This window comes from Dipodomys spectabilis, unplaced genomic scaffold (genome assembly GCF_019054845.1).
Source record: "Dipodomys spectabilis isolate Male_0828 unplaced genomic scaffold, ASM1905484v1 ptg000234l, whole genome shotgun sequence".
NCBI lineage: Eukaryota > Metazoa > Chordata > Mammalia > Rodentia > Heteromyidae > Dipodomys > Dipodomys spectabilis.
Genome location: NW_024870911.1, coordinates 13,497,117 through 13,518,168, shown reverse-complemented (window position 1 = coordinate 13,518,168; position 21,052 = coordinate 13,497,117). Strand labels below are relative to the sequence as shown.

Genomic DNA, 21,052 nt, shown 5'->3' with positions numbered 1-21,052 from the left:
TGCGGGGGGGGGGGGGGGCAGCAGTCCGCAGCCCGGGCACCTGGTCCGCCCAGGAGGCCCTGTTGTGGTCCCAAGCATTTCCTTCTAACCCCCCCCCCCCCCCCCCCCCCGCCCTCATGACTCTTTTGGTTTCGACCAGCCGATTGGGCGGGGCCGAGGAGGAGGAAGCGGGGCGGGGGGGGGGGGGGAGGGTGGGGAGTGGAGAGGAGGACGCCATTTCCCACAATGCTCTGGGGCGTGCCGCCGCCGTCGCCGCCGCCGCCTCCGCTACGGCTAGTGGAAGAAGATGGCGGAAGGCGGAGCGGCGGATCTGGACACTCAGCGTTCTGACATCGCGACGCTGCTCAAGACCTCGCTGCGGAAAGGGGACACTTGGTAGGGAGATGAGGGTCGTGGCGAGGGGGGTGTGTGTGCGCGGGGGGAGGGAGAGCGGTGACCCGACACGGGTGTGGAGGCCGGGGCGGGAACTGCGGGGTGGGTGTCTCGGGCTGGTGACAGGTGCGGGCAGGTCCGGCTGCGGCGGCCGCTCGGCGGGGCTCTGAGGGCCAAGGTTGGGCCGGGAGAGGACGAGGGGCCGGGGCCGCGGGGCGGGCTGGGGGCGTGCGCGGCGCGGCGCGGGGCGCGGGCGGCGGCGGGCCGGCTTCCCGGCTTCCCGCGGTCCTCCTCCCCTCCGGGAGAGCCGCTCCCACCTCGGAGGCCTTTTCTCCCCGCCGGAGGATCTGGGTTACCCGCACCCGGGAGCGCTTGACACTTGGTGCGGACGCGTCCTGCCCGTCCCACCTCCCCACCCCCCCCACCGGCCGCTTCGCTTTGTTTGGACATTATTTTGATTTTTCCCACCCTGGGTCTCCATTCGCTTGCCTCCTCCCCATCATCGCCGGATTCCCTCGGGCATGGTCGAACCTCCCAAGTTCCCGGCTTCCTACCGCTTTGGTGTCACCCCTCCTGGGCTGTCGGATTTATTGTGTGTGTGTGGACCCGTGGGGGGGCGGGCTTGGGCGATGCGGTTCGAACACGGGGCGGGGGGGCCCGTGTCAGGGCTCCACGGAAGGGCAGAGAACCCCACCACGTTCTCCGGTTCCTTGTCGGAAGGAAGGGGGAGAAGTAGTGGAGAATCTTGGGCTGCTGAGAGGTACCACGTGGTCTCGTGCTGTTTAAGGGGAGGCTGGAGGCCAGCCGGGCTGCGCCGCTGCTCCGAAGTGGCCGCCCTGCCCTCCCGCTGGTGGGAGGGCACGGAGGCCTGCAAAAAGTAGATAAGTCCACCGGAGGCCCAGCGAGTGTTGGGAGCAAACTTGTGCGCGCGACCCAAAGGGCGGACGACGCACTCAGAATCCTAAAGGAAGTAGTAGATGGAGGTGTGAATTCGTCGGTCAGCCACGGCAAGCGCTCTCCAAGAGTAACTTAAAACCGGCGAATCTACGACGCCCGGAGGAAGCACTTGTCGGAGGATAAGGTTGATGAGTCTTGAGTGGAATACAACGTGGTGTCTCACCCACCACCGTCATCCTCACAGTGTCGTTCCTCCCCACCCCACGTCCTCCAGTAGGGCTCGGGGAAGGGAGGGTAAGAGTTAACCGCCGAGTTAACCACACAGGTTGATCACTTCCACTTGCAAGGTGGCAAGTCCATTTAAATACTGCACCCCAGTGTCTTCGTAAAACGGTCAGCTGTCTTCTTTTAGAGGTTTCACCTTGATTCAGTTAGCTAATTCTAATGTGTTGGATACTTACACTAGATTTTTATTTATTTAATTAATTTTAGTTTTTACTTTCTGCCAGATACAGTGGTGTGTTGTTGGAATGATTTTTAAGTAAGCTGGTAGGTGGCTTGGACTCGAATTAAGTACTTTGGTCTAAGCTTTGGTACTTTGTTCCCTATTTCATTAGTTGTTTCTGTAAGTCCGTAAATACGTACTTTATTGCATTATAGCAAGCAATAAAACGTTAGAAACTGACTAAATATTCTCATTTCTCCTCAGCTGTTTATTACTGAGGAGAAATTTGAGCATTTCTTAGGACACCTGTGCTTATCATGGCTTGTAAAACTTTTAATATGATTTAATGTCAAATTTAGTATCAAGATTTGCTCTTTATATTTAACTATTTATATATACTTAATCTTTATATGATTTTTTAAAATTTACTCAGCCTAGTACTGCCACATGGAAATATTAATGTGGATATCCATGAAGTAGAACTCTGAATTTCAGTACGAAAATTGTTTCTTTTTAGTGTTGTCATGTTTTGGTATATTGATTAATACTTAGTATAGACCCTGCAGTATGATAGAAATATGTGCATATTAGACATTTTAAATTTTGGTATTTTACAGATTATATTTTTGTTTCTTAGCAAGGTTACTGTAAATCATGCTAAAGAGTAGTATAAAATAGAACAATAAATCCTCTAGAAATTGTACCAGGAAGGGTTTTGGAGGGGAAAACATGATGGGAGAATTGATTGGAATGTGTTGTGTACATGTGTGAAAACATGTTGAAATTCCCCTTGTGTAACTAATGTGTACTAATGAAAAATAAATAGGAAGTGAATGTGCATTACTTCAGTGCTTTCATTTCTAAGAAAAGGAAACTCAGTATCAGATATTTAGGCAACAGTGGGGAATGACACGTTTCTTTGCATTAATTTTCTCTAAAGTAAAAAACTTAAGACACAAAATAGTACTGAGCAGTTGCATAAAAATACTTCAGATGTGCAAACTGGCAGGACTAACCTTTCCTTTCCCCTCCCCCCCACAAATGTTGTAGAACAAGGCTTTGATTCAGAGTTTTAAGGAGAATAAATTAGTAAGTATAGATGTAATAAAGAATTTATGAGTTCAGATTTGGTCGATATATTGATGATGATAATTCAGTTGTCAAACTCCTTTTTGAGACTCAGTTAAAAGTTTTTAGTATTTCAAATATCTGATTTAGCCTTTTGTGGGTACTTGGGAAAATACTGTTATTTTGTAGCTAAAATTGGTCATACCCAAATGAAAAAGTGTCTTGCATATTCTTCATTATTACCATTTCAGAAAGACAAGTTGAGCTACTGAGAAAAAGATGGTAGATTTTCCTTAAGTTCATTATTTTTAATTTATTTTATTTTATATTTTTATGTTATTGTAAAGGTGATGTGCAGAGAGGTTACAATTATTTAAGTTAGATAAAGAGTACATTTCTTTTTGAACAATGTCACCTTTTCCCTCAGTGTCTTCTAGTTTTTCCCTCCCATCTCAACCAAAAGTTGTATGGTTCATTTTTAACCTAGTATCTAGTATCACTTCTGCGTTTATTCATCCTTTGTCCCACCCTTTCTATGCCCTTGCTTACCCTCTCAAACACAGATTAAAAAAAAAAATAAACCAGCAGCAAAACTCTTGTTTCCACTTCCTGGAGTTAATTTTGATAAATATTATTTTATATGATCAGATGCATATAATATGGTAATACATCTTTGTATTCCTTTCCTAAGAATATTCTCCTTTGGTTTCACTGTGTGTGCATACCTAGAGAGTTGTATAATTTATCATGTCGCAATGTTTATTTTTTTTTTAACTATTTAGTGTGTTTACTTGTAGATTATAGAGGCACATTCTAGCTACCACAAATGAGGGGAACCATGCAACTTACTCAGTGAAGTAGAGAAAGCAACCTCAGAATTCATATGGAAAAACCAAAGACCCTGAATAGCAGGAACAATCCTTAGCAGGAAGAACAGTGCTGGAGAAATATCAATATCAAACTTCAAACTCTATTACAAAGCCATAATAATCAAAACAGCTTGGTACTGGCAGAAGAATAGGCCTGAGGACCAATGGAACAAAATAGGAGACCCAGAAATGAACCCACACATCACCTAATATTTGTTAAAGGAGTCTTAAGTTCATTCTTGAAAGCCTAAGTCTTTGAATTTATATAAAATGCATAAGAGTACTTTGTAGACAAGGATTTTCTCATAATATGCCGGTAAATGACTCATACCTAGGCAAGTATAAATTTTACTTGTATTCTAGGTGAATACTGCAATTATCATCTGTACCTAGATTCATAGAATAACCTGAATACTAACATACTATTTGTAAGCAATGACTGATTTTTATCTACAAGGTGATTTTCTAGAGATGAAGATAAGTTACAAAGTCTTAGACAGAACAGAACATACTTTGTACTAGATTTTATAGTGAAAAGTAAATCAAAGTTAATTCAACAGTTATACTTCTTAGAAAGATGAGATAGGAAAGTAACCCTAATCTGCATTAGGAATAAAGAATAGCACTTGTTGATCTGTATTTCCATTCTGACTAAAGACTCAGAACTATAAGTTGTTAGCATTTAGGAAGTATAGAAAAAGAATTAAGAGACTGAAGATATTTACAATTTAAAGACACCTTTTGACACATGATTTTTTCTCCTGATGAGACAAAAAGAAAATTTGCTTGATTTTCATGCTTTATTGCATGTGTTTTAGGACTTTAATGAATGATAGTTAAATGAATGAAAAGAAAGTTGTATGGGTTGTAGATTGTTTACTTTGGAAACTTTTTTTTTATTGTGAAAATACTGTATAGAGGGGTTACAAGTACATGGGCAAGATAATGAGTACATTTCTTATCAAGCATTGTAGCCTCCTTTGTTTCTCCTTCCCATCCTCCCTTTGGAAACTTTTTTTGGGGTACCCATCCTGGGGCTTGAATTCAGGGCATGGGTGCTGTCCCTGAACTGTCCCTGAGCTTTTGTGCTCAAGGCTACTGCCTTACCACTTTAAGTCACAGCTCCATTTCTGGCTATTGTGAATAAATATGTGACTATAAACCATCAAATTAACTATTTTCTCCATTTTTTTTTTTTTTGGTCCAGTCATGGGGCCTGAACTCTGGGCCTGGGTGCTGTCCCTCAGCTCTTCAGCTCAAGGCTAGCGCTCTACCACTTGAGCCACAGTGCCACTTCCGGCTTTTTTCATTTTGCTTATGTGGTGCTGAGGAATCGAACCCAGGGCCTCAGGCATGCAAGGCAAGCGCTCTACCACGAGCCATCTTCCCAGCCCTATTTTCTCCATTTTTATTATTATTCCACTCCCAATCATTTTCCTAATTTTTCTGTGTCATGGTAAGTGATGTGAGCTACCTTTACAGAATAGCTGAATATTGAATGTCAACAACCTTAATAACTCTAGTAGGCTGATGGTAACTTGGAAGTGCAACCTTAATTTATGTTTAGAGATGTTTAAAATGTCAATATCTTCATTTCAGTAAGTTTACAAATGATCATGATTGATTTCAGGTTTTAGATCTTGCTCTTCAGTACTACTGTTTAACTTAGAAATCTGTGAGGCTTTTTTTGACCCCTTACATTTGTGCAACTTTGAGTAACACTAACAAAATAAACATAATCACAAATAGTTAATAATGTGAATTGACTCTATTCACATCATTTTCAAGTCATTTAGTATACATTTTCTGGAAAAAATTACTGAGAATTTTAGTTGTGCCAGGGTAGTGATTACCAAATAAGGTGTGTATTGTACCATTTACAGGAAATGAAACCAAAAGTAAACTCTTAAGACTAGAAATAATAACATTAAAGTGTATGTTTTTGGGTGGAAGTAGGGATGAGGGTGGGACATGTAGTTGAGTGATAGAGTGCCTACCTAGTAGGCTGTAGATTTCAGTATCAATGCGAGAGAACCACTTATTTGTCACCTTTTAGTTGCTTAAAAGTCTACAAAAGCAACTTTTCTTATTTTAAGCCTTTTTGTAAATGTGTTAGTGATTCTAGGATTAATGTACCCTAATTGGCCAAGAAAATCCAGACCTACTCAGTGTCATTTATCTATTTCATAACATTAAGGCTTTAGTTTTTCCAAATTACACCATTTTTGTAGTATACATGAGATTTTAAGTGATTTTTTTTTTTTACAAAATGGTTTTGTGGCTTTTTTTTTTTTTTGGTCGGTTGTGGGGCTTGAACTCTGGGCCTGGGCGCTGTACCTCAGCTCAAGGCTAGTGCTCTCCCACTTGAGCCACAGCAACACTTCCAGCTTTTTCTCTTTATGTGGCACTGAGGCATTGAACCCAGGGCCTCATGAATGTGAGGTAAGCACTCTACCACTGAGCCACTTTCCCAGCCCATTGTGGCAATTCTTAATTCTTGCTTGCATATAAGTATACTTTAAAAATTAGTGTTTCAGACCATTGCCTATAGCATTACATTTTTTTAAATGTGTCAGATATTGTTGTAAGGACATATTAACTTACTTCAGGGACAGGTAGAATTCACATCTGACAGAGTAGGAATTCTAGGCTCAAAGAGGTATTCACACAGTGGTAGGGCTAGAATTTGACCATTAAGCTATCTGGTTCTGTAGTTCATGCCTTTAATTCATTTTACTAAATGACCTCTTATTTTAAAGATTCATTTAAAATAGTTCCACTTGAAAAAGGAAAGGACTTCTTTTCCTCTTTAAATGGAGTCTATTTTATATTTAGCTGCAGATTTTACCATTTTATCCCACACTTGTCTCTTGTGACTGTTCAGTTTAGATATGATGGAATATGAAAAATCTTATTAAAACCTCTGGAAAATAAACCATGGTTAAAGATGGGTAGATGAGTAACTGAATATATAGAATAAATGTCATTTTGATCCAAAATCGCATTCCATATGTGGGATCTCTTTCTTGTGAGCTTTTGAGTTTTAATTGTGCATAGTAATTGTAAAAAAGTTGTTTTTGGTTGTGGGGCCTGAACTCGGCCTGGGCACTGTCCCTCAGCTCTTCAGCTCAAGGCTAGTGCTCTACCACTTGAGCCACAGTGCCACTTCTAGCTTTTTCTGCTTATGTGCTGCTGAGGAATCGAACCTAGGGCCTCATGCATGCAAGGCAAGCACTCTACCACTGAGCCACCTTCCCAGCCCCTGTAAACTTTTATTAAAGACAATATTGCCCATCCTCATATTATGTTAAAGGTAGTAAGATCTTGTGAGGTATATTATTGTAGTATTTTGTTCATATTTGAAAGTATTTGGTTTATTGTATGCCACAGTTACATAAAGCTCTTTTTGGATTATGAAGCCATAGGAAAAGGCCAGCTTAAAACACGCAAAGGCTGGGGCTGGGAAGTTGGCTTAGTGGTAGAGCGCTTGCCTTGCATGCCCGAGGCCCTGGGTTCGATTCCTCAGCACCACATAAGCAAAAAGAAAAAAGCCAGAAGTGGCGCTGTGGCTCAAGTGGTAGAGCGCTAGCCTTGAGCTGAAGAGCTGAGGGACAGCGCCCAGGCCAGAGTTCAGGCCCCATGACCGGACCCAAAAAAAAAAAAAAAACACATGCACAGGCTCACGCCTGTAATCCTAGCTACTCAGGAGGCTGAGATCTGAGGATCGCAGTTCAAAGCCAGGCGGGCAGAAAAGTCCGTGAGACTCTTATCTCCAAACCACTAGAAAACTGGAAGTGATTGTGTGGCTCAAGTGGTAGAGCACTCACCTTGAGCTGAAGAGCATAAAGATAGTGCCCAAGCCTAAAGTTCAAGCCCCACGACCGACCAAACACACACACACACACACACACACAACACACAACACACCTGTTACTATGTTTAAATGTAGTTCATTTAGCTACATATATGATTGAAATAGTGAATATTTACGTTTCCATGTTTATCCAGAGATTTTTTTTCGGAAGTAATACCTTCAATGGTATTTTTTAAGGTCAAAGACAGGAAGGTCAGCCAGGTAGCGTGGTGCATCATACCTAAAATTCTAGCACTCTGGAAACTCGAGCAGGTTTGTGAGTTCAAGGTGAGTCTGGACTAAATAGTGAGACCTTATTAAAAAAAAAAAAAGACAAGAAAACAGTAGAAGGCACAGGTATAATCATTGATGTATCTACCGTCCGCCTAGAAACCTGACATTCCTTATAACATCACTTTGGTAGGACAGTTGTCTTAATTATTGTATCTGCCATTTAATTGTGCCAGTTAAAAGTAATTCTTCTTATCTTCACCATCAGATAATGTTTTATTAAACATCTTTACCTTGAGATAATTTTATTAAGCATTATCATAATTATTGATTTTGAATTTTGAAGCCTGGGTGTTTTGGCAAAGAAATGAGAGGAAGATTGTCAACAACTGAAAAAGGTTCATTAGACACTTCTGATTTGATCCTAAAGATCAAAATATATTACTTATATTTATTTCTTATAGATGAGGAGTCTAAAAGAAATCAGTAGGCTTAACTGTGATGCACACGTGTTTGTATCACTACCAGTGAGCATTTACTGAATGTTACTCTGTATTAGTCACAATGCTAAATGCTTTATCCTTATTTCTGTTGTTTGGGGGTTGTTTTTGTGTGTGTGTGCTGTATTGGGGTTTGAACTGATTTTGTTTGTTTTATGCTGTATTGGGGCTTGAACTAAGAGTTTGATTACTGTCTCTTTGCTTTTTTTGCTCAAAGTTAGCCCTCTACCATTTGAGCTCCACTTCTGGCTTTTTGATGATTAATTGAGGATAACAATCTCATGGACTTTATTGCCCAGGCTGGTTTCAAACCTTAGTTCTCCCATCTGATTCTCCTGAGTATCCAGGATTACAGATGTGAACTACTGGTGCTGGTTTATACTTATGTATTATATAAAGCATATTTCATTTTGTACTTGATCATTTCAGAGCTGGTTTAAATGCCTAGCTATTAATTTTCATATAATAGACAATATATCTCCTTGATATTAAAACGATTTTATGCTCAAATGCAATTCAATACATTTCATTAAAACATGGAGCTGCCTTTGCTTCTTAGTCTCCAGTACTTTTATAGTTAGTAGTTTATTCTTCCTTGAGTAATGTCATTTGAGTTTGTGCTCTTTATTTTCATGTCCTTAGTTACCATTATAACATTCTTCCCCCCCCCTTTTATTGTTGTTATAAAGGTGGTATATAGAGAGGTTACATAAGTCAGGTAATGAGAGTACATTTCTTTTTGGACAACGTCACTTCTTCCCTCCCTCCCAGTTTTTCTTCCCGCCCCACATACAAGTTGTACAGTTCATTTTCAACAGTATCTAATGAGAACCTCTGCTGCATTTGTCCACCTTTTGTTCCTCTGTTTCTGTGGCTACCCTACCCTCCCAAAGACAGATAAAGGAACAACAAGGCAAAAAGAAAAGAAAACAAAAATGTAGCATTCTTTATCTTGTTTGTTCCCCCAAAGTCATTCCTCCCAATCTTTCCCATGTACTTTTTAAATATTTTTCATCCGTTTTAAACGAGTTACTGTTAGAGAAATCTAGAATAATACTGACAGTAGGTGTTCTCAATTTTGACTACAGATTAAAATTACATGTTCAAAAAAAGATGAATGCTTTAAAAAAGGAGGAAAAAAATCAGGTTGTGATATAAGGTGGAAAATCCCCCTAGGGTTTAACCTGTATTTGGTTTTGTGGAGACTGTTTTTACTTAAAAGAAAGGAAAGTACTGCCTACTTTTTTTTTCTCTTGAAGAGTTAAAAAATGCTGTTCTATTTAGTTCTGAGAAGACCCAGATAGTAGTGTGAAAATCCTTTTTTTTTTTTTTTTTTTGGTCGGTTGTGGGGCCTGAACTCTGGGCCTAGGCTCTGTCCCTAAGCTCTTCGGCTCAAGGCTAACGCTTTACCACTTGAGCCATAGCACCATTTCCAGCTTTTTCTGCTTATGTGGTGCTGAGGAATCAAACCCAGGGCCTCATGCATGCAAGGCAAGCACTCTACCACTGAGCCACCTTCCAGCCCTAGTGTAAACATTCTTTACTGTTAGAGAAATTTCTTTCCCAAAAGTAGCCCAGAATGGACCCGATGAGAAAGAAGTCAAAGGAGCTTACAAAAATGAGTGTTCTGAAGCCTTGCCATTCTCAGTTCTATAGAGCCAGTTAAAACCTGAGAGCAGTACAGACAAACTTATTTGCATGGAACGAGCATCAAGTTCATAATGGCCAAAGATAGTTTGATAATTTTGTTTTCTATTATTTAACTGTGTTTTTACAGCTTGATAAAGTAACAGCTTAGTTAAGAGATTTATCCTTGATAAAATGGAAAGATTTATATTTATAGATTTGAATGTGCTTCATGCCAGAGTACTTTTTTATTCTGAGGAGGTATAGATAAGCATATATTACACATTATATATTATATATCATATATATCATACAACTATACTTAAAGTTCACAAACCATGCATTTACTGTATTAGAAAGTATTTTTTTTTTACGTATATGAAATAGGTGACAGTATTCTTAGTTTACAGATACAGAAACAGGTTACAGAGCTAAAGGTAGATGGTAGGAATGCAAAGATTCCAACACAGACATTCTAACCCCTTAAAGTCTGCATTTTATAGTAAATTCTAATTCTATTCTCTGACTGTAGTGATAGAGCCATATGCAGATTATGGAGGCAGTTCTGAGAGATCAATCCTTAAAAGTATTAAAATCATGAAACAGTAGCCATGTCATACCACTTAATCATTGTTTTAATCAATTATCCATATGAAAATGCTATAGAATCTTTTGGCTCCAGTCTTAGCAGTCTTTTGACCTCTGTATCTCTATCTTCATATTGGTGGGATTCTCATGTAACCATCAGTTTTAGTATGTTTTCAAAAAAAGAAACCATGGGCTGGGAAGGTGGCTCAGTGGTAGAGTGCTTGCCTCACATGCATGAGACCTTGGGTTTGATTCCTCAGCACCACATGAACAACAACAACAAAAAAGAAACCACATGTTCATTAGCAGTGACCTCCCATTTCTGCCCAAACTCCCCTGCTCTTGATACCCTGTTGTAGATTTTTTTTGCGGGGGAGAGGGGGTCAGTTGTGGCGCCTGAACTCTGGGCCTGGGCGCTGTCCCTCAGCTCTTCAGCTCAAGGCTAGAGCTCTACCACTTGGGCCATAGTGCCACTTCCAGCTTTTTCTGCTTATGTGGTGCTGAGGAATCGAACCCAGGGCCTCATGCATGTGAGGCAAGCACTCTACCACTGAGCCAACTTCCCAGCCCTAGATATTTTGTATAAATGAAATCATACATGTGATGTCTAGAATCTTTCACTTAGCATAATGTTTTCTAGGTTCATCCCCTTGTGATGTGTGTATATACTTCATTTCTTTGTATTGCTGATCACTAATTATAAAGCTATAACACTATCTATTATGAATAGCTATAAATGTTCATATGTAAGTTTTCATTTCCCTGGGTCTGTATTGAAATGGAATTTCTAGATGTCTTACCTTTTGGAAGAACTACTAAACTATTCTTCAGACTGTTGTACTGTTCTACATTGCCATTGGTAATGCATGAAGGCTCCACTTTTTCCATATCCTTGTTAGCACTTGTTACTGTCTATCCCTTGTATGGTCCTGGTGGATATGAAGTAGTATCTCACGATAGTTTGATTTACATTTGTCTAATTTTTATTCCAGTTGATAAGTGTTTTCACTACCTATTGGCCATTTGTATATCTTCTTCTTTGTGTATCTGACCAGATCCTTTGCCTGTTTTTCAAATTTGGTTATCTATCTTTTCATTAGTGAACTATAAGAATTGTTTATATATTGTGAAATACAAGTCAAATAGGTGATTTGTAAAATTACTTCTTTTCACTTTCTTGCAAGTATTGAAGTATACAAGTTTTTATTTTAATAGAAACCAAGTTTCAATCTGTTTTTTCTTTTGTCACTTTTGCTCTGTTTAGTATAAATAAGAAAGCTTTGCTTAACTCAAGGTCATGAAAATTTACTCCTGTATATTCTTTATAAGTGTTATAATTGTAACTCATATTTAGGCCTGTGATCAACTGATGTAACTTTTGGGGGGGGGGGGTATGGTATAAGGAAGCAGTCCTGCTTCATTCTTTTGCATATGGATATCCATTTGTCCTAGCTTTAGTTATCAAAAACTATTCTTTCATGCAGCATTGTCCTGGCACCATGCTCTAGAACCTATTGTCTGTAAAGCAAAAGTTTATTTCTAGACTTTCAAGTTTCATTAATATGTATGTCTGTCCTTATAAGTGTGTAATTAAACTCTGCAGTCTTAATTACTGAAGTTGTATAGTAAATTTTGAAATCTGATTAGAATTCTTCCAATGTCTTCATGTTTGCTTTCGCTTCCTTTTTATTAATTTATGTTAACATTGAAATGTTATTTTGTATATTCTTCAGTTCTTTTTACATTAGTCCTGTTTATGATACACTCTTCTTTCTAGTAGATTCGTTTAAATCACTTCCCACTTTCCTATTTAGAGGTACTTGCTACAGTAGTATTCACATAGTGAATGTTGTGTCACATTTGACTAAAAGACCTCTTTCCTCCAAAGTACTCCAAACAGTTATGTGTGCTAAAAGCATTGATTAGCAAAAAGACATTAACAGTATTTCTATGGATGGAGGTTGGACAGCAGAAGCTGGAAAATAGATTAACCTCTTTATAAGGGTACTAAACCCACCTTAACTCTTTAATGAAAAAGAAGACATACCATTTCATTTTTTAAGCATGCAAAACAATATTTACTGCAATTGGAAATGCAGTTAGTAAGAAATACATAAAATTCACAAAATACTAAATGATAAGGTGCACAAAAAGGGATTTGTAAGGGGACTATATTTATGTTATTCTCTGTAGTTATGTGGTTTGATTTGCTTGACTGTGCTCTTCTCAAAACTAATACATGCTTTTGTGTGGTTTTTTTTTTTTTTTGGAGTAAGGTTGGACCTCTTAGTTTTGAGCAATTTTTCCTTTCTTCTCACTCCCCTCCTCCTTTTCTTTCTTTTACCAGATCTTCCACTATAGAAAAGTTATATAAACTTAGCCAAGGCATTTGATAACAGTAATAGTCAACATTATTAATTTCTATTTTCTTCTTGATTCATACTTGTATTCCAAATGATTTTAAAACCATCATATTTGACTTCTTTTTTAATACAGTGATACTGTACTTTCCACTTTTTATGCCAGGTGCTCATTCTACTTGAGCCATTCCTTCAGTCCTTTTTGCACTTTTTCTTTTCTTTAGTGGTTTATTTTGTTAGAATAAGCTCCTGCTATCCACCCTAACTGACTTGGACTACCATCTTTTTATTTACACTTTCTGCCATACCTAGGATGATAAGTACACATGCTACTGTCTCCAGCTTTTTCTTTTGAGATGGAATCTCATGAACATTTTTGCATGGGCTGGCCTTGAACCATGATCCTTCCAACCTCATACTTCCAAGTAGGTAGGAATATAGGCATAATCCACTCTATCTTACTTACTTGACCTTCTTGAATTTCTTACCTTTGTTTAGACCTAAAAGAAAGTCATAAAAATTGGTTCTTGTTAACTGATGGAGTTAATGTACAGAGCAGAAAATAGGTTGGCAATGCTTACAATCTGAACATTAAAATAAAGAGAAAGTAAACCAGGCTATAGGTTTATCTGAAACTTTGTAGTTCTCTTCGGTTAATTTTTACTAAATAATAAAATTCTGAATTTTAATGTTACTTTTAAACCTCAGTGAAATATCTGATTTATAATAATATAAAAACTGGATAGTGTCAAATATTTCCTTTATGTGAAAATAGCTTATATTATCACTACTGCAATGTAATTTAGACATTTCAATAAGTTCTTATTAATTAGAAGAATGAATTTGTTTCCAGAATTGTTCATGCTTTTGATTCATCACAAAATAGTTACAGATATTTTCTGATGTTGTATGCTATACTGAATTAGGCTGAGATTTTTAAATATATTTTAAAAAAGTATTGTTTGCCTACTCTACAGAAATATGATTTTTTAAAATACATATTTATATACATGTGTATTTGTATCAGGAAATGTACTATTATATAAATATATACATGTGATTATACATTCAGTGCTTTTCTGATTTCTTAAATTCTGAATTTCCTCATAATTCTCTTTTTTTTTTCTTTATTGTTGTCAGAGGCTTGAACTTAGGGCTTGAGCATTGTCCCTGAGCTCTTTCACTCAAGGCCACCAGTGTACTACTTTGAGCTATAGCTCCACTTCCTGTTTTCAACTACTGTTAGTCACAGTACCACTTCCAGGTTTCTGGGGTTAATTGGAGATAAGAGTCTTACAGACTTTACTGTACCAACTAGCTTTGAATCACGATTCTCAGATTTCAGGCTTCTGAGTAGCTAGGATTTTAAGTGTGAGCCATTAGCTCCTAGCTTCTTCATAATTCTTTTAAACTGTTGTATCTCGGGCTATTTCTAAACCATTTATTGACCATTATATATTATTCTTTAAAGAATTGCTTTTAGTGTGTATAAAAACATGAAATGACTTGAAATTCAGTCTTATCCTCCCTACACACACACACACACACAAAATCTAGCAGTTTTGTTCTTTAGTAGCTTTAATGCAGTTTAAGATGCTCTTTTTCTATTTTTCATTTTCTTTTTCCTTTTATTTATTTATTTATTTTTTGGTATTGCTGTAACTCAAACTCAGGCTTTCAAAGTTGCTCAGAGATTTCTTGATTATGGCTGGCCTTCTACCACTTGAGCCAATGAAGACCACTTCCAGACCTTGAAGACCATGTTAATGTTGACTCTGAAGCCCCCAGCTTATTCAGAGCCATTGAAAATTATTCAATACAGGTCTCAATACAAATTATATATATTTTTTTTTACAAATTGTATTCTTGAGGCTTCTAAAATGTATATAACATCTTAAAATTTAGATTTTTTTAAAGTATTCTTAATAACAATACAAAATTTTGATTTAGCATTTTATATGTTTGATCTTCCTGTTAATCTTGCAGTATGTTTTTAGTAGTCTTCATGAAATTCAAATCAAATCATGTCATTCTATTAAAAATATTGTAGTTCTTTTTATTGTACTTGTGATTAAATCTTCATCCCTGTGTTAAATTTATTTAAAGACTATGTAGTTTGGTTCCATTCTATCTCTTAAGTTTAATGTAGTGTTTTACTTCCCCTTCCTATAAACTCTTAACTTCATTCAGTTCCTCTAACACACAGAATTCCCCTAAATCCTCTGACCTTAGTACATGGTGTATTTCCAGTTTAGATAGTTGCTCTTTTCTTTTTTTCCCTGGAGTAATTTCTGTTCATATGCTAAAATACTAGTTTTTAAAGACATTCCTCTTTATTATAAAGCGCTTTCCCTTATGACATGTTTTCCTAGTCCTTATTTTCCTTCATATCACTTAGCACAATATTTTTCTATGTATCTTGATTATCTCTGTCCCCACCTAGACTGGTTTCCATGAGCAGAGGGAGCAACTATGGCCATTTTGCTACCCATATTATGAACAATAGCACAAACATAGTAGACCTCCAAGTCTTCTTCAGTAAGCAAGTTCACATGTACAGTAGAAGGCCTTTAATTGTTAAGTAACTTTCCTCCTCCTCCTCCTCCTCCTCCTCCTCCTCCTCTTCCTCCTCCTCCTCCCAGTAGTAGTAATAGTAGTAGTGGTAGTGGTAGTAGTGATAGTTGTTGTTGTACTGCAGCTTGAACTCAGGGCCTGTGCAGTCTCTGAGCTTCCTTTCCTTAAGGCTAGCCCTCTGCCACTTGAGCTACAGCACCACCTCCGGCTTTTTCTGTTTATGTAGTACTGAGGAATCAAACCCAGGGCTTCATCTGTGCTAGGCAAGCACTGTACTACTAAGCCATATTCTCAGCCCTGCTAAGTAACTCTTCTACAACTTCATAGTAATTAATGTCAAGATCTATTTAAGTCCTTTTTTTGAGAGATAAAATATATAAACAAAAACCATTGAATGGAGATAGTTTGAAAAGTTTATTCACAATTTAATGTTTATCACATTCTGAAAAACCCTTTGAAAGGAAGATAGTGCTTTTATGTATGTGAACTTACTTGATGTGAAAGCTTGACTCCTACATAGGGATAGAATTGAACTGAGGCTTTTTCTAAGTTCCTAATAGATAAAGATACAATATTTTGCCCTAAAAAAGTTGCCCTACTTTGACAATACAGTACTTTCTTTTGGATAGAATTTATCTTTTAAGTGTTTGTTTTTTAATTTATAGCTTGGCAGCAGTTTCATTTCTTCTACTATCTACTATCTTTTAAAAAAGAACCTGAATTGTTTCATAAAGAGGGAAAATGATATGTGATATTATCCAGTATTTATTATATGTTTAGGTCTTTATTAAATTACTGAGATTTAAAATAGAGCTCAGTGTAGTAGAAAAAAAACTGAACTGTAAAGTCTCAAAACTAATTGCTAGGCGTTCCTTATATACTTAGTGGTGCTGTATGATTTTCTTTTCTTTTTTTTTTTTTTTGTAGGTCATTGGGCTTGAACTCTGGGCCTGAGTGCTGTCCCTCAGCTCTTCAGCTCAAGGCTAGCGCTCTACCACTTGAGCTACAGCGCCACTTCCGGTTTTCTGGTGGTTTATTGGAGATAAGAGTTTCATAGACTTTCCTGCCCGAGCTGGCTTTGAACTGTGATCCTCAGATCTCAGCCTTCTGAGTAGCTAGGATTACAGGTGTGAGCTGCCAGCAAGTTATATAACTTTTCTATAATAATTTTCTCCTCAATTAGATTATAAAAAGCAAGAGGAAAAGTGATTACTCTTAACAATTAAATTGAAACAATAGCCAAACCTTATTTAACAAATAAAGCATTTTAAATGACTTTAAGACTTTAAAATGAGTGATAAGATCCTATTTATGCTTTTTAAATCTTTATAGCCAGCAGAATAGAGAACATATTGGAAGTGAGTGAAACTTGAAGCAAATTGAAAAGTTGAGCAGCTATTTCAGTAATTAATGCCATCAAAAATGATGTGGCTGGGAAGTATACACTAAGATACGTTTCTGAGAATAAAGACAGACTCAGAAATGTGTTGACAGTACTTGGTTCTTGGATGATATGGAGGTGTGGGTTTCTGGCTTAGAAAATTAAGTTACTAATGAAAAGGTTCATTAAAAGAGTACTATATAGTTGAGTACTGATGGCTTGTGCCTGTAATCCTATTTACTTACAAAGCTAAGATCTGAGCATCACGGTTCGCCAGCTCAGCAAGAGAAGTCTGTGTGATTGTTGTCTACAATTAAACAGTAAAAAGTCAGAAATGTAGGTGTGGTAATGTACCCCTCTTAAGCAAAAAAGCCAAGTGAGAGTTCAAAGCCCTAAGTTCAAGCCCAAGTACCAGAACAAAAAAGAAAAAAAGCAATGTTAGAAAATGAGTAAAAATAGAGGTAAAGTATTTGGAGACCAGAGGTTCAATTATCTGTGGAAAACCTAATTGACACAGACAGAGAGAATTGGAAATGTAAATAACTGGATAGCTAGTCCTGTGATCTATTTTGGCATCATGTGTATGAATTATATTATAGATAAGTATGAACAGTGAGAGAAGAAGTCTGCAAGCAGTTCTTTATAATACTACTATTTAAGCCAAGAAGAGGCTTTTGGAAAAAAAAACTATTTCCGTTTTCCCACAAAATAAGTAGAATGACAGAGTTGTTTAAAAAAAAAAAAACAGCATTGACAGTTACATGCAATTATGAGTCCATGGAATTTCCTTAAAGGTGATTCTTGATGATTATAACAGGGTTAATTGAGATAAAGGCCAGGTAGTACTCAGTTGGAAAATAAATGACTTTGGGGGGGAAGCAGAGATCAAAGAAAAGATTGAAAACCAAGAACTGAGAAGTGGAGTAGGAGGAAGGGGAAAAAAAAAAAAAGAGGTGAAGATTTTATATATGCTAATTGGCAAAGGCCAGAAGAGAGAGAAAGAGTAGGAACTATGTGTGAAAGTCTTCCAGGAGGCAGAAGGAAATTGCATGCAGAGCATAGGAGCAAGAACAACTGATCTAGTATTTAAGAAGAGTTAGTCTACTGGCAGATAATGATAGCAGGGAAGATTAAGTTGTAATACAGTGAATTTGGACCATCAAGGCTTCTAACTTCCTCATCCAGAAGGTAATAAAGTACCAAAGTTGTCTATTCAACCTAATGACTTAGAAACTGACAAAGAGCAGAATTAATTACTGGAAATACAGAAAGTCATGCTAAGCACAGCAGAAGGATTTTAGTTAAGTGTAAAATACTTGAGGTTTGAAGACCTTCTTTAATATCCATGAAATTTTCTTTAGTAATTTTGTTTCATACTATTAAACAAATTTCTTATTATTGTTGGTAGTAAAATTGAACTCAAGGACTTGCTCTACAGATGCTCTATACTCTTTACTACTAGAGCCTCCTCAATCCCCCCCCCCCCCCCCCCCCCCCCGGCTTTTTGCTTTGCTGTTTTTGAGATAAGGTCTCAAATTTTTGCCTAGGCCAGACTGGACTGTGATCCTTCTACCTATGTGCAGCCTCTCACATAGCTGAGATGACAAGTGCATTATATCCAGCTTTTTTAAGGTTGAGATTGGAATCTTTCTTAGCTTGGTGGAGATGCTTCTGGTCTCCTCCTTCTGCATAGATGGAATTCCAGGCATGAAGCACAGTGCCTGGCTATGGTAAACAAATTTTTTTTCCAAATTATCTATGAATTATAAACTCAAGAAATCTAAATTAGTCTGTTACTCTATAGTTTGGCCTATTCTAGATGTTTGATTCTTAATATTTGGATTTATTTTAGATACTTGTAAGGAGTATATTGTAATATAATATTTGGCACTAAGGTTTTGATCACCTTAAAGCCATTAACAAATATGTCAACTATGATTTTTTAAAAATTATTTTGTTTCTATAATAAGATATCTAGGGTAGTAATCTATGTTTTTTCATATGAGATGTTATTACATCATTTAAAAAAATTTTTCTGTCTTATTTATTGGCTAATCCAGTTACCAAAAAGAGATACAGTTTATGAAACTAAATAATTATTGTACATCAGAGTCACATTTAGAAATGTAATTTACAAATAATTCTAGTGAGTTATGATTATCAAAAAGATCCTCAAGGTTTATTTTGACTTTTTTGTGATAGTCTAATTTGAACTATTTGGAAAAAATTTAAAAATATATGATCTAATATAAAATTCTTAATTAGGCTATAATGATATCCACTTATGAATTTTGCTATATTTTTATCTTAACTAAAAAGAACTAAATTATATTTATGGTTTTTCATATTTTTCTGCTTTAATTTCATTTAACTGAACTTGTCAGTTTTCCTGGCTTCAAAATATGCATTCTATACGTTTAACTGTAGTTTATTTTATATGTGTAAATATGAAGATGTGTGTCTATCTACTTATATACATGTGTGCTATATATATTTACATTAGTCTTTTACAGTTTACAAAGTTTTACTGAGAATGTGTGCATCTATGTTTATAAAAGAAATTATGGTCTTGTTGGTGTTCTATCTTTGTCCAGTTTTAGGTTGAGTGAAATACTGGCTTCATAGAATGTTTGGTAGTATTCCTTCCATTTTAATCTCATGTTTGACAAAGAAAGGTTTATGGAATTAGTGAATCCTTTGTTTATCACAAAGCAATAACAAGAACAACAAAAACTAATAAAAATGGTAGCATAATTTTTGTGTATCATGCTGCTATTGATTCTTAAACTCAGCCTCTTGCTCTTGCTTGGCTTTTTCTCTCAAGACTGGCACTCTACCACTTTTGCCATACCTCTACTTCTGACCTTTTGCTGTTTAATTTGAGAGAAAAGTCTCTTGGATTTGTCTGCCTGGGCTGAATTTGAGCCGAGATCTTTGCATCTCAGCCTCTTGAGTAGGTAGGATTACAGACATGAGCCATTAGTTCCTGCTTTGTAGTATACTGTTACATTAATGTTAAATGATTGAGAAATACATAAATACCACAGTAAATACTACCTTTTATCCTGAAAAATGAAGTTTGCCTGTGGGAAGAATTTAGAAAGTAGGCCGATAAATGAAAATTTATAGAAATTAATTAGATGCTTTAGTCAGTTCAGCTATTACAAAGAACTAAACTAATAGATGGCTTCAAAAACAACAAAGTTACTTCTCACAGTTCTGGTGGCTGGGGAATCTAAGCTGGCAAGAAGCTGACAGATTTGGGATATGGTAAGGGCTCACTTGGCTGATTCAAAGATGGCATCTTCTACTATGTTCTTCCTGGACAGAAAGGATAAAGGGTCTCTTTGGGACCTCTTTTATAAAGGCAAGAGTCACAGCTTCATTATCTAATCACTTTCCTGATGCCATGAGCTTGAGGGTTAAGACTTTGACTTCTAGATTTTGACTTGCAACTTTGATTTTTGAGGCAATATTAAGAATTTTTGTTTGATCCTAAAGTCAAAAGCTAAGTTGGACTCATCTATACCCAAGTAGTATATTAAGTATTAAAGGTTTTGTTTACTTATTGTAATTTGCCTACTTGTAATTTGTTTATTGATTCAGTTCTGGGTTTTTATCAGTGTATATTGGGGAATATTGGGATTGTGGCAGATTTCATAGATTTAGGAATAGAGTTTATTGTATAATGAGTTTAGGTAAAGATTTTGAAATGAAATCTGTGTAAATGCATTCCTATTCCTATTAATTCTACGTTATTCCTAGAATAGATGCTTATATTATGTCTGTTTCCCTGAGGTTTCATTGCTACAAAGTCCTATGTCTAAGACATATGTGCCTGTAACAGAAATGTGAAATATTTTCAAATAGGAAAGGCTCCTATCTATAAAACTATCATAAGATGTTGATCTAGAAATGTTATAGAAATGTTGGGGCTGGGAAGGTGGCTCAGTGGTAGAGCGCTTGCCTTGCATGCTCGAGGCCCTGGGTTTGATTCCTCAGCACCACACAAGCAAAAAGAAAAAAGCCGGAAGTGGTGCTGTGGCTCAAGTGGTAGAGCGCTAGCCTTGAGCTGAAGAGCTGAGGGACAGCGCCCAGGCCCAGAGTTCAGGCCCCACGACCGGACCCAAAAAAAAAAAAAAAAAGAAATGTTATAGTGGTAAAAGCTCATTTTTAGTTAAATAGGTAAATAAAAGTTTTAGGTAAATAAAAGTTGAATTTTGATACTTTTCTACAAGTAGTTTTATAAATGATATTTTATAAATGCTCATTTTAGTGTTATCTCAAG

At 37.1% G+C, this 21,052-nt stretch overlaps 1 protein-coding gene across 4 annotated transcripts in view; it reads left to right on the top strand.

The window, feature by feature from the left end:
• Window positions 1-209: 209 nt before the first annotated feature.
• Window positions 210-21,052, top strand: part of Usp15 (ubiquitin specific peptidase 15) — a 102,687-nt gene continuing 81,844 nt past the window's right edge. For 3 of the 4 annotated variants that reach the window (XR_006150483.1, XM_042698610.1, XM_042698612.1), the window contains exon 1: window positions 235-375. Coding sequence is in view for 3 of the 4 variants with exons in the window: in XM_042698610.1 (XP_042554544.1) it covers window positions 287-375 (89 nt within the window). In the remaining variant the exon portion in view is untranslated. Of the gene's footprint in view, window positions 376-21,052 lie in introns of all 4 variants that reach the window. The other variant, XM_042698609.1, reaches the window with a different exon arrangement.